The 13478-nt window shown below is 38.3% G+C and overlaps 1 protein-coding gene across 1 annotated transcript in view; it reads left to right on the forward strand.

The window, feature by feature from the left end:
* ugdh (UDP-glucose 6-dehydrogenase) overlaps positions 1-13478 on the forward strand; it is a 21249-nt gene continuing 7771 nt past the window's right edge. The window contains exons 1-8 of the mRNA XM_017715029.2: positions 1-291; positions 2369-2530; positions 3810-3911; positions 4244-4444; positions 9363-9560; positions 10120-10267; positions 11343-11437; positions 11632-11762. Coding sequence (XP_017570518.1) covers positions 2369-2530; positions 3810-3911; positions 4244-4444; positions 9363-9560; positions 10120-10267; positions 11343-11437; positions 11632-11762 — 1037 coding nt within the window. The 5' untranslated portion in view covers positions 1-291. The remainder of the gene's footprint in view (positions 292-2368; positions 2531-3809; positions 3912-4243; positions 4445-9362; positions 9561-10119; positions 10268-11342; positions 11438-11631; positions 11763-13478) is intronic.

A 13478-nucleotide genomic window follows, 5' to 3' on the forward strand; every position in this document is an offset into this window, starting at 1 on the left:
TGTCTGCCAGGTGGGTGGGTGAGTGAGAGAGTGAGTGAGTGAGTGAGTGAGTGAGTGTGTGTGTGTGTGAGTGAGTGAGTGAGTGTGAGGGTGAGAGTGAGGGAGGTGGAGAGAGTTGACGGTATCATAGTAGTTTTATTCATTCAGGGAAAGCGGGCTGTGAGTGAGCTCTTGTAGGCTTGTCAGAGTCCCTTTAGTTCGGCGTGTGGCTCCGGCTTACTGGACTCAGCTGCCCCAGCCCCTGCTTGCTTTGACGTGGATCTAATTCCCTCAACTTTATTTTCAAGAAAGGTAGGAAGCTCGCGTCCCTCCGGTGTTCTCTGGGCTGACTAACCTGGTGTGTGAGTTATTTAGCTAGTGAGGAGTGAGCTTAATTAACGATGAACATGTTAAACTTCGATAGGGCAGCTCGACCAGTTCTCTTGGTAGGTCCAGACGAGCGCTATACATCAAGGGTGTGACGATAATTAGCGTTATGTTTTGAAGTACAGTACGATTTTCGATGATCAAAATTCATGACGATTTTCGGTATTTTAGCTTCGATGGCAAAAGAAGGCAATTACTTTTGTACAATTATATACAATAAAAAATGTACGATGTTTTAGTTTAAGTACTACTTACCAAATGGCCTGTTTAGGTGTTTTCTTGAATATGCTCAAATACTCTTATAAGACATTTAAGCATTTTTCAGTTTTTGACCTAGTCTGAAAATGCCTATTACCCTTTTCGCTGTGTAAATTTCATGATAAACGGGCTAAAAGAAACACCCAGCAGTCGTGGGCTGGAGTTTAGGGAACTGGCCCTGTAACCGGAAGGTTGCCGGTTCGATTCCCAGAGCTGACAGTCCAGACACCTAACCCCCAACTGCTCCCCGGGCGCCGTGGATAGCGCTGCCCACCACTCCGGACAAGTGTGCTCACTGCCCCCTAGTGTGTGTGTATGTATTCACTCACTAGTGTGTATGTGGTGTTTCGTTTCACGGATGGGTTAAATGTGGAGGTGGAATTTCCCTGTTTGTGGGATTTAAAAAGTATCATTTAACTTAAAATGACTTGGAAAGACGTCTGGTTCCATTGACTTCCATTAAAAGTAAAGGAAGTTTTTTCCTTCTCCCGTAATTACCATTTTGGAGATACGAGGTTCTTTAGATAGGATACATTCACAGGCCTAAATTTGATCACTGACCAAGTAAATGAGACCCTCAGAACAGACCAAGGGGTGCACTGGTCATGCAGTTTTAAATTTTGACTGAAAAATATTTATTTCAATACAGTGCTGTCATAAAATCATTAGATCACAAATATACCCAGTTTTATTTTAGCTTGCCTGTTTTTAACTTAACTACATCCAACCCACAGGAATTTCCATGCCTGCTGAACACTGAAAGGCACTTAGCTTTTCTTGACAAACTCTGTTGATGAAAGTAATGAATGACTCCAGTTATTCAACAAGTCAGTCAGCGCTGAAGTTACTGAACTTAGCTAAATGTCCAGTTAGCACCACTCCAGCAAATCAGTCTTTAGCATGAGCAGTGAGTATTTTGGTTTTTCTTTTTTAAGTGTTTTGAGGTGTACAAGGTGAATTGAGGCTTATGCTGTATAATCTGAGGCTGGTTCTGTTTCATTGATAGTTCGTTGGGTTGCTTAGTTTCTCAATTCAAGTTTAGTCATCTTTAATTAATGGCTTACATAGGAGCTTGGTCATCAGGGCCCACTGGGTCATCAGTGTATGAGAGGAGTTTAGTAATATAATGACCACTCCCAAGTCCTCCCACCATTGTGGACATTCACCTTGAATCAGGCCACAGTTGGAAACATCTGCTTTGGATCAAAGGAAGGGTCTGTTCCTTTTTGCTATAGATCATTGAAACAAACCTACCAATAAGAGTAATTCATCAGCTCAAGAATGTGGCCTTTTAGTCATTCTGCTTACATCTCGTGTGTAAGGGTTGGTGATGCAGCAAAAATTTTAAACCAAAATACTTAAAGATGTTTTCATGATTTATACAAGACTTTTGACGCTTACTTTTTTGGAGGCTTATGTAATAGCTGAACACACTGCACCATCAAAACTGTAGTGCCTTGTTTATTAAATGTTCCCAAAATAATATTTTTAAGAAGAAACAATAGGGGGAAAAAAAAACAAACAATTAGTTAAAAAAACGATGTCATAACAGCCCAACAGTCCAATCCTATTTATTATTATGCAGTTTATGCGGTTATTATACACTGAATTTAGTGGTTTACAGGCTCTCAGTAATTGGTCTATACTTGTTATTAGTTGATGCATGCAGTTGTCATATTGCCCACCTTCATAAATGTGCTTCAATTTAAAGGCACTCATTGGTCTTCTCTCTCCTCTTTTAAAGATGTTTCAGATTAGAAAAATATGCTGTATAGGTGCTGGATACGTTGGTGGGCCGACATGCAGCGTAATTGCTAGCATGTGTCCTGAGATTAAAGTGACGGTGGTGGATGTAAACGAGGCCCGAATCAAAGCCTGGAACTCGGACACTCTTCCTATTTATGAGGTATTTTATCCATTTATTCATAATGAGCTACACATGTAAAGGACTTACAAGTGGCAATAGACCAACAATAGAAGGCAAGTGCTAAATGGCAGAAAGTTAGTAATATTTATACTACTGCTTATTGAAGGGGGGGGGGGTAATATAATTTGTAGTATAGGGTTATGTTACCAAATTATAGGCACATCACTTATTTATACTATACTAGCAGTTGTTGTTGTGCACATATACACCAATAAATGTGAATATATTGTTTTAACATTATCTTCTGTGTTGTGTTCTGTGTTTTGGCAAAGATGTATTTGCACTTCCCGTATTTGTAGTATGTTTAACTGTATCTATAATTGTGTGTACACAATGTGTATTTTTGTTGTCAGTAAACACCTGCATAGTTGCTAGCATACGTTCATAGTAGTGGCAAATGGATAAATAATAGCAGTTTATTAGTAGAGATGCCACACGATGCCTTTTCTTTTGCGATACTTTGAGTAAAGATTCCAGTTTTATATATTTTCTTCAAAAAGTACTAAACACAAATGGGCCATTTTTAATTGAGGCACTACCAACAGGTACATGACTCAAAATATGTGAAAAGTTACACAAACCTCTAGAGGTTACAGAGCTGAACTACAACCCTGTTTCCAAATAATTGGGACAGAATTTAAATAAAAACAAGTCATTTAAACTCAATTACTCTTGAAAATTGTACAAGGACAATATATCAAAGGATGAAACTAAAAAAATAGTTTTGAATTTGATGCCAGCAACATGTAACAAAGTAGTTGGGACAGAGCATATCACTGTGTTGTATCAAATGAAAATTGCATTTATTGTCACATCACATTTATACGTGTGAAGGTGGGTGAAAATCTTGGCCCCGTAAGATTCATCTTCTCTTTTTAACAACACACTCTAAACGTTGGGGAACTGAGGAGACAAGCCAGATCTATGAGGTCCATAAGAGGCATCTAAAAATATGTTATTAGTGCATCTTTATTTCCCTTGTTCATTCATAACAGTATCAAATATTGTTTTGTTGAGAAATGTTTTAATTATGTTTACATATTGCCAGTCTATTTTGTTACTGTAGCACCTAAAATTCCTTTCCGGAATAAAGAAAATATATCCATCCATCCATCTGTCTGTCTGTTTGTCTGTCTGTCTGTCCGTAACAGCAGCACAAGGATTATTGTTGTTACATTGGCTATATGCAGTGCCTCTAACAACAGCCTCTCTGTTTTGGCCCCTCTCCCCACTTCCCCGTCCTCTGGTCACTGTGCAGCCAGGTCTGGATGAGGTGGTGTTGTCGTGCCGTGGCAAGAACCTCTTTTTTTCCACCGACATTGATTCTGCCATTAAAGAAGCAGACCTGGTCTTCATCTCTGTAAGTTACGAATGCAGAACTCCTTGGTGGAATTATTTTTATATGAGAAGTTGCAAGTAGGATTTACTGTGATAGAAAATGTTGTCACCAATACTAATATAAAATTTCTTATAACATGTAATCATAATGTTACAGGTTGGGTTTGGATACATTATATGTGTTAATACAAAGAGATGTACAACAGTAATACCAAAATGATATCAGTGCTTTCAGTGAGATAAAAGCCATCAATAAATTTGTGAAGCATCAGTATTGGTTGATTTTACCAGTCAACTGATATATCATTCAGCCTTAGGGTGTGTTGGTTTCAAAGCCATTCTACTGCTTTACAGGTTAACACCCCTACTAAGACCTACGGGATGGGTAAGGGCCGAGCTGCTGACCTGAAGTTCATTGAGGCGTGTGCACGAAGAATTGTGGAGGTCTCTGATGGTTATAAGATTGTGACAGAGAAAAGCACCGTGCCGGTCCGAGCAGCTGAGAGCATCCGCAGGATCTTTGATGCCAACACCAAACCTAGCCTTAACCTGCAAGTGAGTGTTTGTGCGTTTGTGTTAGAATTGTTTACTCACAGTGACAATTTAGCCAAAAAATTGAGGGTAATGATAAAAAAATATATATATTATTTGATTCAGTACAAAGCGGTGGTGTCTCAATTCGATATATCCTATGATCTAGAAAGGAGTGACTAAATATCTGCTTTATGTAAATTTGAATCTTCTATTTTCTGTTTGAGAGTAATCAACATTATAAAAGAACATTTTATAGTAATGCACTAGTCATAAACAATATTATCCCTGAGCAAATATACGGTTGAAAGGAGTGTGCTTTTACACCCATCTTCATAATATTGAGGTAAAGAAGAATTATTTTCAGGTGAGGGAGGGTTTGCCATCAGTTTGCTTCTTAATGCCTCATGCAGTATAATCAGTATTAAACCAAGTACTTACTTGCTTCAGTCAATTGAATGTATTGTTTGATACCTGTGTGAATCAAAGTGATTGAACAATACAATACATTGCATTGTTACACTCCTATAAAAAGTCTAATTTGCACAATTTTTGCCTTCACTGAGAAACATGCAGGGAAATTTGTTTGAGTAAAAGAGTATTTTGTTAAAATATTGCTAAGTTAAAAGTGAAAATATAGAGCCATTAGAGGAGAGCAATATGGCAAAAGAGAATACACACGTGTCCCGATATTTAGTATTTCAGACATCTGGTAAGTTAGAACAGATAAAGTTATGCCAGATTAAAAATACTATAACTTTGAATCTAATTTGTATGTAACATTTCACACACTGTGTCGCACTCCAATTTAACGGTACATATTATGCTCTCTTTAAACAAACATGCATTTGGGAAATGAAAAATAGTACGAACAGTATTCACAGAATTGCTAAGAAAAGCGTGCTGTGACATACTGTCATGTAATTTATGGTAACAGTAAATACTGTCATACTGGGGGCTCCCGAGTGGCGCAACCGTCTAAGCGTTGGCCCTGTCATCAGGAGATTGCGAGTTCGATCCCTGCTGATGCTACAGCCATCCGTAGCCGGGAGTCCAAGAGAGCACAATTGGCCTCGCTCTCTGGGTGGGTAGGATGACCGCCCTTCTCCTCCCATTACTCAGTGCGATGCTAGCCAGCGCAGGCGTCTGTTAGCTGACGTAACAGATCTGGAGGTTGGCGCTTTCCTCCGAGCGCGTTCCGCTGCCCAATGATGTTGCGTGAGCGGCAGCTCAAAAAGAAGCGGTGATTGGTTTCCCAGGTCTTGGAGGAAGCCTGTGCTAGCCTCACCCTCCTAGCGTTGGTAGCATCGTGTGATTGGGTAAGTAGCGGATGGAATTGGAAACAACTAAATTGGGGAGAAAATCAGGTAAAAAAAAAAAAAAATACTGTCATATTGCCCAGCTCTAATCTATATTTAAACTTTCTCCAGTTTATAAAAAGTAAATGTTTTAACAAATAAATGAAATGTTTTCTTTGTTTGGTGGTGTCAAAGACAAAGTAGCACAGTTGTGAGCAGTTTCCTTTTACACTGAAATGTGCTTTCATAAACAAATTCAGTGACCATGAACCAGTAAATTACAAATGATTCAGAGTAATCGCAAGAAAGTAAAATGACTCTTCCCCTGATAAAAAAATATGTGTGGTATCTAAAGTTTGCTTCTTAGTTTTGCACTAGAGCTACAAGGCTAGTGTAACTAACAAGTAAGGGAAGCTTATGTACACAAGATTTAGCATTTGAAAGATAGAGCTTCTTTATAACATTTGATCAACTTTCAAGCAAAACAAGTGGAACAGGTAATGGATGCTTGTATATACAGTGGGTTGCAAAAGTATTCATACCCCTTGAACTTTTCCATATTTTGTCACATTACAACCACAAACATAAATATATTTCACTGGAATTTAATGTGAAAGACCAACACAAAGTGGTATACAATTGTGAAGTGGAAAGAAAATTATACATGAATCAAAACATTTTTTACAAATAAAAAACTAATAAGTGCGACGTGCAAAAGTATTCAGCCCCCTTTTCCCTGAGTGCAACCAATTGCATTCAGAAGTTGCCTGATGACTGCTAATGACTCAAAAGGGTCCACCTGTGTGTAATCTAATCTCAGTACAAATACAGCTGCTCCGTGACGGCCTCAGATGTTGGTTAAGAGAATATTGGGGAGCAAACAGCATCATGAAGTCCAAAGAACACACCAGACAGGTTAGGAATATGGTTTTGGAGAAGTTTAAAGCAGGCTTAGGTTATAAAAAGATTTCCCAAGCTTTGAACATCTCACGGAGCACTGTTCAATCCATCATCCGGAAATGGAAAGAGTATGGCACCACAGTAAACCTGCCAAGACAAGGCCGTCCACCTAAACTTACAGGCCGAACAAGGAGATCACTGATCAGAGAGGCAGCCAAGAGGCCCATGGTGACTCTGGATGAAATGCAGAGAGCCACAGCTCAGGTGGGGGAAACTGTCCACAGGACAACAATTAGTCGTGCACTACACAAATGTGGTCTTTATGGAAGAGTGGCAAGGAGAAAGCCATTGTTAAAAGAAAACCATAAGAAGTCCCGTTTGCCAGAAGCCATGTTGAGGACACAGCAAACATGTGGAAGAAGGTGCTTTGGTCAGACGAGACCAAAATAGAACTTTTTGGCCACAATGCAAAACGCTATGCGTGGCGGAGAAATAACACTGCACATCACTCTGAAAACACCATCCCCACTGTCAAATATGGTGGTGGCAGCATCATGCTCTGGGGGTGCTTCTCTTCAGCAGGGACCGGGAAGTTGGTCAAAGTTGATGGGAAGATGGATGGAGCCAAATACAGGGCAATCTTGGAAGAAAACCTGTTGGAGTCAGCAAAAGATTTGAGACTGGGGCGGAGGTTCACCTTCCAGCAGGACAACGACCGTAAACGTAAAGCCAGAGCTACAATGGAGTGGTTTAAAAAAAAGAATATTCATGTGTTCGAATGGCCCAGTCAGAGTCCAGACCTAAACCCAATTGAGAATTTGTGGCAAGATCTCAAAACTGCTGTTCACAAACGCTCTCCATCCAATCTGACTGAGCTTGAGCTGTTTTGCAAGGAGGAATGGGCAAGAATTTCAGTCACTAGATGTGCAAAGCTGGTGGAGACATACCCTAAAAGACTTGCAGCTGTAATTGCAGCAAAAGGTGGCTCCACAAAGTATTGACTCAGGGGGGCTGAATACTTTTGCACGTCGCACTTATTAGTTTTTTATTTGTAAAAAATTTTTTGATTCATGTATAATTTTCTTTCCACTTCACAATTGTATACCACTTTGTGTTGGTCTTTCACATTAAATTCCAGTGAAATATATTTATGTTTGTGGTTGTAATGTGACAAAATATGGAAAAGTTCAAGGGGTATGAATACTTTTGCAACCCACTGTACCTATTAGCAATGTGCAAATTGCATACATGAATAACACATTTGCCTTTAACTGAGTAAACTAAAATTAACTTAACAAATAAGCCAGACTATTTTAACTTGTCTCTAATGTAGCTGTAATTTTTAAGAGCTAAACACAGATGGTGTATCATTTCATGTGCATGTCTTCATTTTATGTTTGTCAGTGCTTGCGAATGAGAGTTACTAGACAAACCTGATTTGTCTTTGTGCTGGGTTGGCAGACACAGTGATTACAGACATGGTTAAGCTCTTTTCACAGTCAAAACATGGAGTTGTTATTGGGACATTATCGTTAGTATTTGGGCTTTGTGTCATTTACGCACGCAGCCTTTGAACAGTGTTTTATACCATGACACTGAACCATAAAAACAAAAGCTTTATCCCGATTTTCTTTTTTCTGTTCCACATGTAAGGTAAAAAAAGAGCTGCTGAAGCATTCCATTTGTTGGCCGTAATGTACACGTCACTTTCTTGGTAATCACTTTCTGTTCACACATGAGCCGTCACGGTAATTTCCCAGGTATTTTACTGGGTCTTGTCAGTTGAATTGCTGTGTCTACCTTCTGTTGATTTCAACCCTTGTTCATGTGCGCACTTAACCCCGTTTCTTTTAATTACCATTAGATTACCGGGTAAAAGTGCATGTGTGAAAGAGGCTCTACAGTGTGTACCCTCATGTCCAGTTCACTGTGCAGAGCCTTTTCCTCTATACACAGACTCTATACATAAGACTTTTCTTGATGGGCAGCATTTCATAACCTTTACCTCATTAAGGGGAGAAGTCTAACCATGAGAATCAGCATGTGGTGGGATTACGAGGGATTTTTTTTCTAATTAGTTGCAGAATTCTTTTGACAAAGTCAGTTCAAGTCCTAAAAGTTCCTCTTAAGTAACAGTGATATTTTTTTTAAACTGCATAGACTCACTCCCCTCCCAAGCTCATGCACCATCACACAGTGTTAATGTTGCAGGCCTAACCTAAAGGGACTTATCAGTAAAGACTGTGATGCATCATAGCAGAGGTCTTCAAAATCAGACCTTGAATCCATTTGCCGGTCCTTTTAGTTAACTAAACTATTAAAGTAACAGATTGACCACACGTCACACCTACCAGTTTTTATACAATTTGTGTCCGGACTGGATTCAGGGTCTGAATTTGCAGACCCCTAGTTTATAGAACATGTTAAAAGTGAAAATGGATCACTGAAAACCAATGGAATATCTTGGAACAAATGAAAATTAAAGCTACACTATGTACGATTTGGGGATAATTGAGGATCTCTGGTGAAAATTGTTTAAAATGTATGATTTATTTTCTAACCTTGGTTCTGTTCCAGACCCTTTCCCCAAGCGAATGAATGATGATTGCCTGCATGTTAAGTGTGTTCGACTGTCTGTCAGGATTTTTTTGTGGCTTAAACATGGCTTAGACAAAACATTTATACCACAAATCTTTCAATGTCTCTATCTATCTCAATGTCTGCTATCCCTCTGTGTCCCACAGGTGCTCTCGAACCCAGAGTTCCTGGCAGAAGGGACTGCGGTGAAGGACCTGAAGGAGCCAGACCGCGTTCTGATTGGTGGAGATGAGACTACAGAGGGTCAGAAGGCCATCCAAGCACTGTGTGAGGTTTACGAGCACTGGGTGCCCAAATCTCGCATCATCACCACCAATACCTGGTCCTCCGAGCTCTCTAAACTGGTAAGTGTGTGCATGTGTTAGGTATAGCCATTTTAACTGTTGTTACTGTTTGAACATCGCAACAAGAAATATTTAACACTGTGAGCAGTAATGTGAAAAGTTTGCATAGTAATGATGAAAACTTGGCAAAAATATGACCATAAGAAAGACATAACATTATTAAGTGTAATTACAATTTTAATTAACGCTTAAATAGAATAATGCCTAAAACAATATTACTGTTAGTCCTGTATTACTTTTTCAGTCTTCACCTTTTCCACGATACTGTTTTTTGGGGTTTCACAACTATTTCCATGTATAGTTGTGCTGGTGTGTTACAATTTTTAACTTTTAAATTTAAGACGCAGTTCTGTAATTTTAATGAATTGTTTCCGAGCTACATATGTTATATTAGAATACACAGTAAAAAAAACATGTAGGAGAAACAAAAAAAGACAGACAAAGAAGTGTTTTGTCTTCGTAATTTTAGGAACAAAACAATGAACACTAATTAAATATGTAGAGTAGTTGTTTGTTGTCTTTTTGAAAAATGTGCTGATGTTTTGTGTTTGTGCATCAGGCTGCAAATGCTTTCCTAGCCCAGCGTATTAGCAGCATAAACTCCATCTCTGCTCTTTGCGAGTCCACCGGAGCAGACGTTGAGGAGGTGGCCCGAGCTATCGGCATGGACCAGCGCATTGGCAGCAAGTTCCTCAAAGCTAGTGTTGGTGAGTTTGTGGGAGTGATTTGATTTAGTCCAGGGGTTCTCGAAGGTGAAGGCTTTTCCCAAAGCAGGATTTCACAGTTGGTCTGATAAATTAAAGCAATAGTTCATCCAAAAATGATTTTTGCTGAATTTTCCCCATGGAGACAATTAACCATACACTCATGTGCTGTGACATCACAACCATAACTCACTGAGATTCTGGCACACTACCTTCAGTATTTAAGCCGCAAGCCAGAAATGGGTATGCTGGTCCTCTTGATGATTAAAAAAAAAAACACTATTTAAATTGCAGTCGTAATATTGGTCAGAAAAAAATGCAGATAGATATTTTTTATTCAGCCTTACATGTTTGGTATCTGCTGTGTGCTTCTTAAGTTGTGTGCAGAGCTATGTAACTGACAAGTAATGGAAAATTATAGCCACCATTTTATCATCATATAGACTGCAAGCATAAATCATAACAAACTTAAGGGAAGCTCTTAAAGCACATGCAATACACTTTTGCTGTGTCAGAAACTACAACAGATGTTTTCGGTGAGATTATTAAACAGCTCAACATAGTTTGATTCCAGTATGTGATTATTTTAAACATGCAATTTGCAGTGTTAACTTGTAGGATATAAGCTTCCATTACTTGTTAGCTACATTAACCTCGAAGCTCCAGTGCAAAAGAATTAAACCTCAGAAAATAAACGTCTTGGCTGACTACATTTAGAGTAAAGGTAACTGTACACAAAATGATTTTATCATAATTTGCCCCTTCTGACTAATTGTCAAGTAAATTTCCAGGTTGGGACTTGATTGAGGGCGCAGATGATCTGGTGGTGGGAGACTAAAAACGTTATGATTCTTATAGTAAGATGGTCAGCAGTGTAATTGAACCGTTGTCGCGATAGTCAGTGCGATTCCTAGCAGAGAAAAATGTGTCATTGAGATGCTTTGTTATTTATTTATTTTTGATCTGTTAGGCTTTTATAAATTGTGATTATTCAATCAAACTATTCTGTTATGTAGCAAATGATGTAGATATAAATTCAGTTTTAAAACACAGTTCTTTAATTGTGTGTGTTTGCTAGGTTTTGGAGGGAGCTGTTTCCAGAAGGACGTGCTGAATTTGGTGTATCTGTGTGAAGCACTGAATCTGCCAGAAGTGGCTTCTTACTGGCAGCAGGTACAGAACACTTACAGTGGGTATACTTAGATGTTGAATGTTGATATATAACGCGATGCTTCAGAAAAAGAGCTTGATGCTAATACTGGCTTCAGCATTGTATTCTTTGCATATCCTATACTGTTTCTGTTGGCTTGTCTTTCCCAGTTTTATTGGCTTTATATCTCTGCATCTCTGTGTCTTTGTGTATGCAGGTCATTGACATGAATGAGTACCAGAGGAAAAGATTTGCATGCAGGATAATTGACTGTCTCTTCAACACTGTGACAGGAAAGAAAATCGCTCTGCTAGGCTTCTCTTTCAAAAAGGACACTGGAGACACCAGGTACACACATGCACGCACACACAGTTTGGGAGTTTCTTTGAATAAAACTGATTTGGTTGCAGACAATAATTCTAATATGGTAGTCCTGTTTTTTGTGAACTTCTCAGGTTTCTAACAATTAGCAGAAAGCTTTGAAGAAGTAAGAACAAATATTAGATTTTGACTAGTTTTCAGAGTAATAAATGGAGCTGTAGATGACTGTAAAGTGTCTAAGTAAGCTGTATAAAGACATGCTGTGCAGTGTTGTGTGAGAAATTCTGATAAAATATGTCCTTGAATCAAAGTTTAATAAAAGTTTTGTAAAAATCATTCACTTAGAAATGATTGAAATAAAGTTAAAGTTATATAGTTGAGACAGACAGATCTGAAACATGAATGAACTTCTGACCCAGGCACAAGCAGTGCATTATATAAAAGGGGATTTTTTGATGTCAGAAAGCACCTGATGTTTAGGAGGCCTGAGAAACACTGCCTGCACAGCAAAAATATGAAAACGAGCTAGCTGTTAATGAGGAAAGTGCCCAACTAAAGGCCTTTAGAAGGTCAGGTTTACTTGATCTAGAAAAGATGAGAAAATTATAAAAATAAAAAAATCTTAGAGGTTGGAAATAAGGGTTTCCAAAAGACTTGTTAAACCAATACGTAAAATAGGAACCATTGAAGGTCTCACCTCGAAATGGAATATAAAAAGGATGCTTTGTGATGATCTTTGCATTTGGTTGAGCAGGAACCATCTTGCCACCTGAAGCTCAATAAACAAAGAGGGCCTTTTCCTTCTGTCTGAAAAGAACTCATCGACTGAAGTTTGTTCGTTCTTTTTCTTTTACTTTTGCAGAATGCTTTTTAATTTTACGACCTTTTTACATTAGAGAGCAGAATAAATTCAGAACAAAAACCTAACTTATTAGTTGTAATTAGTTGTAATATAACATACGTCCAGACTTGGGGCGGAGGCCGGATTGTTTTTAGTCCTGACAGTTATGTAGCCTAGCGTAGCAGGTATAGAATGCAGCTGTATCTCACAGTGAGAGTTCAGATAAACATCAAGCTGAAGCCCATTTTACACTACTTTTGTGGAATAAACCCCTATCTTGTTGTGGATTGGTATCAACTAAATCTTTAAACACTGTTTTCAAGGCGAGTAACAATATGTGTATAAACACAATAAAATATGTGAACTAGGCTAGTAACAATGGTTTCAGTTCATCATTATCATTTCAGTTCATCATTTTGAAATCTACACTTATTAATTATTGTACAAAAAATACAATCGATTCATATAAAGTGAAAACAAACTTTTATATAGTATTTTACAGTCACTATGTTTCTACCAAATTAATTTTAATAATGTTTTAATGATGTTTTGTGATGTAGGCTGTGGAAACTTTTTTCCTTTTAAATGTAATTAAACTGTTGATCATTACCTAAAAATTGCTACATTTTACAGTGGAAATTTTTTTTTTTTTTTTCCCTCTTCTTGGAAATGCGTCTTACAGCAAAAGCAAACAGCATTGCAGAGAGGTAGAGCTAGACTGAAAAGGAGATCAGAGTTAATAAAAGGTATGCTGTCACTTTGCAGCTCTTACAGAAAGAAATATTCAGAAAAGACTACAGCCTTTATGAATGGAAAGTGCTCACACACCTCCATATGGCACCGAAATGGGATCTCTTGCATAACAAGTTTTGATCGGGATTTAAAAAAAAAAAAAAAAAAAG

This window comes from Pygocentrus nattereri, chromosome 22 (assembly GCF_015220715.1).
Source record: "Pygocentrus nattereri isolate fPygNat1 chromosome 22, fPygNat1.pri, whole genome shotgun sequence".
Classification (NCBI taxonomy): domain Eukaryota; kingdom Metazoa; phylum Chordata; class Actinopteri; order Characiformes; family Serrasalmidae; genus Pygocentrus; species Pygocentrus nattereri.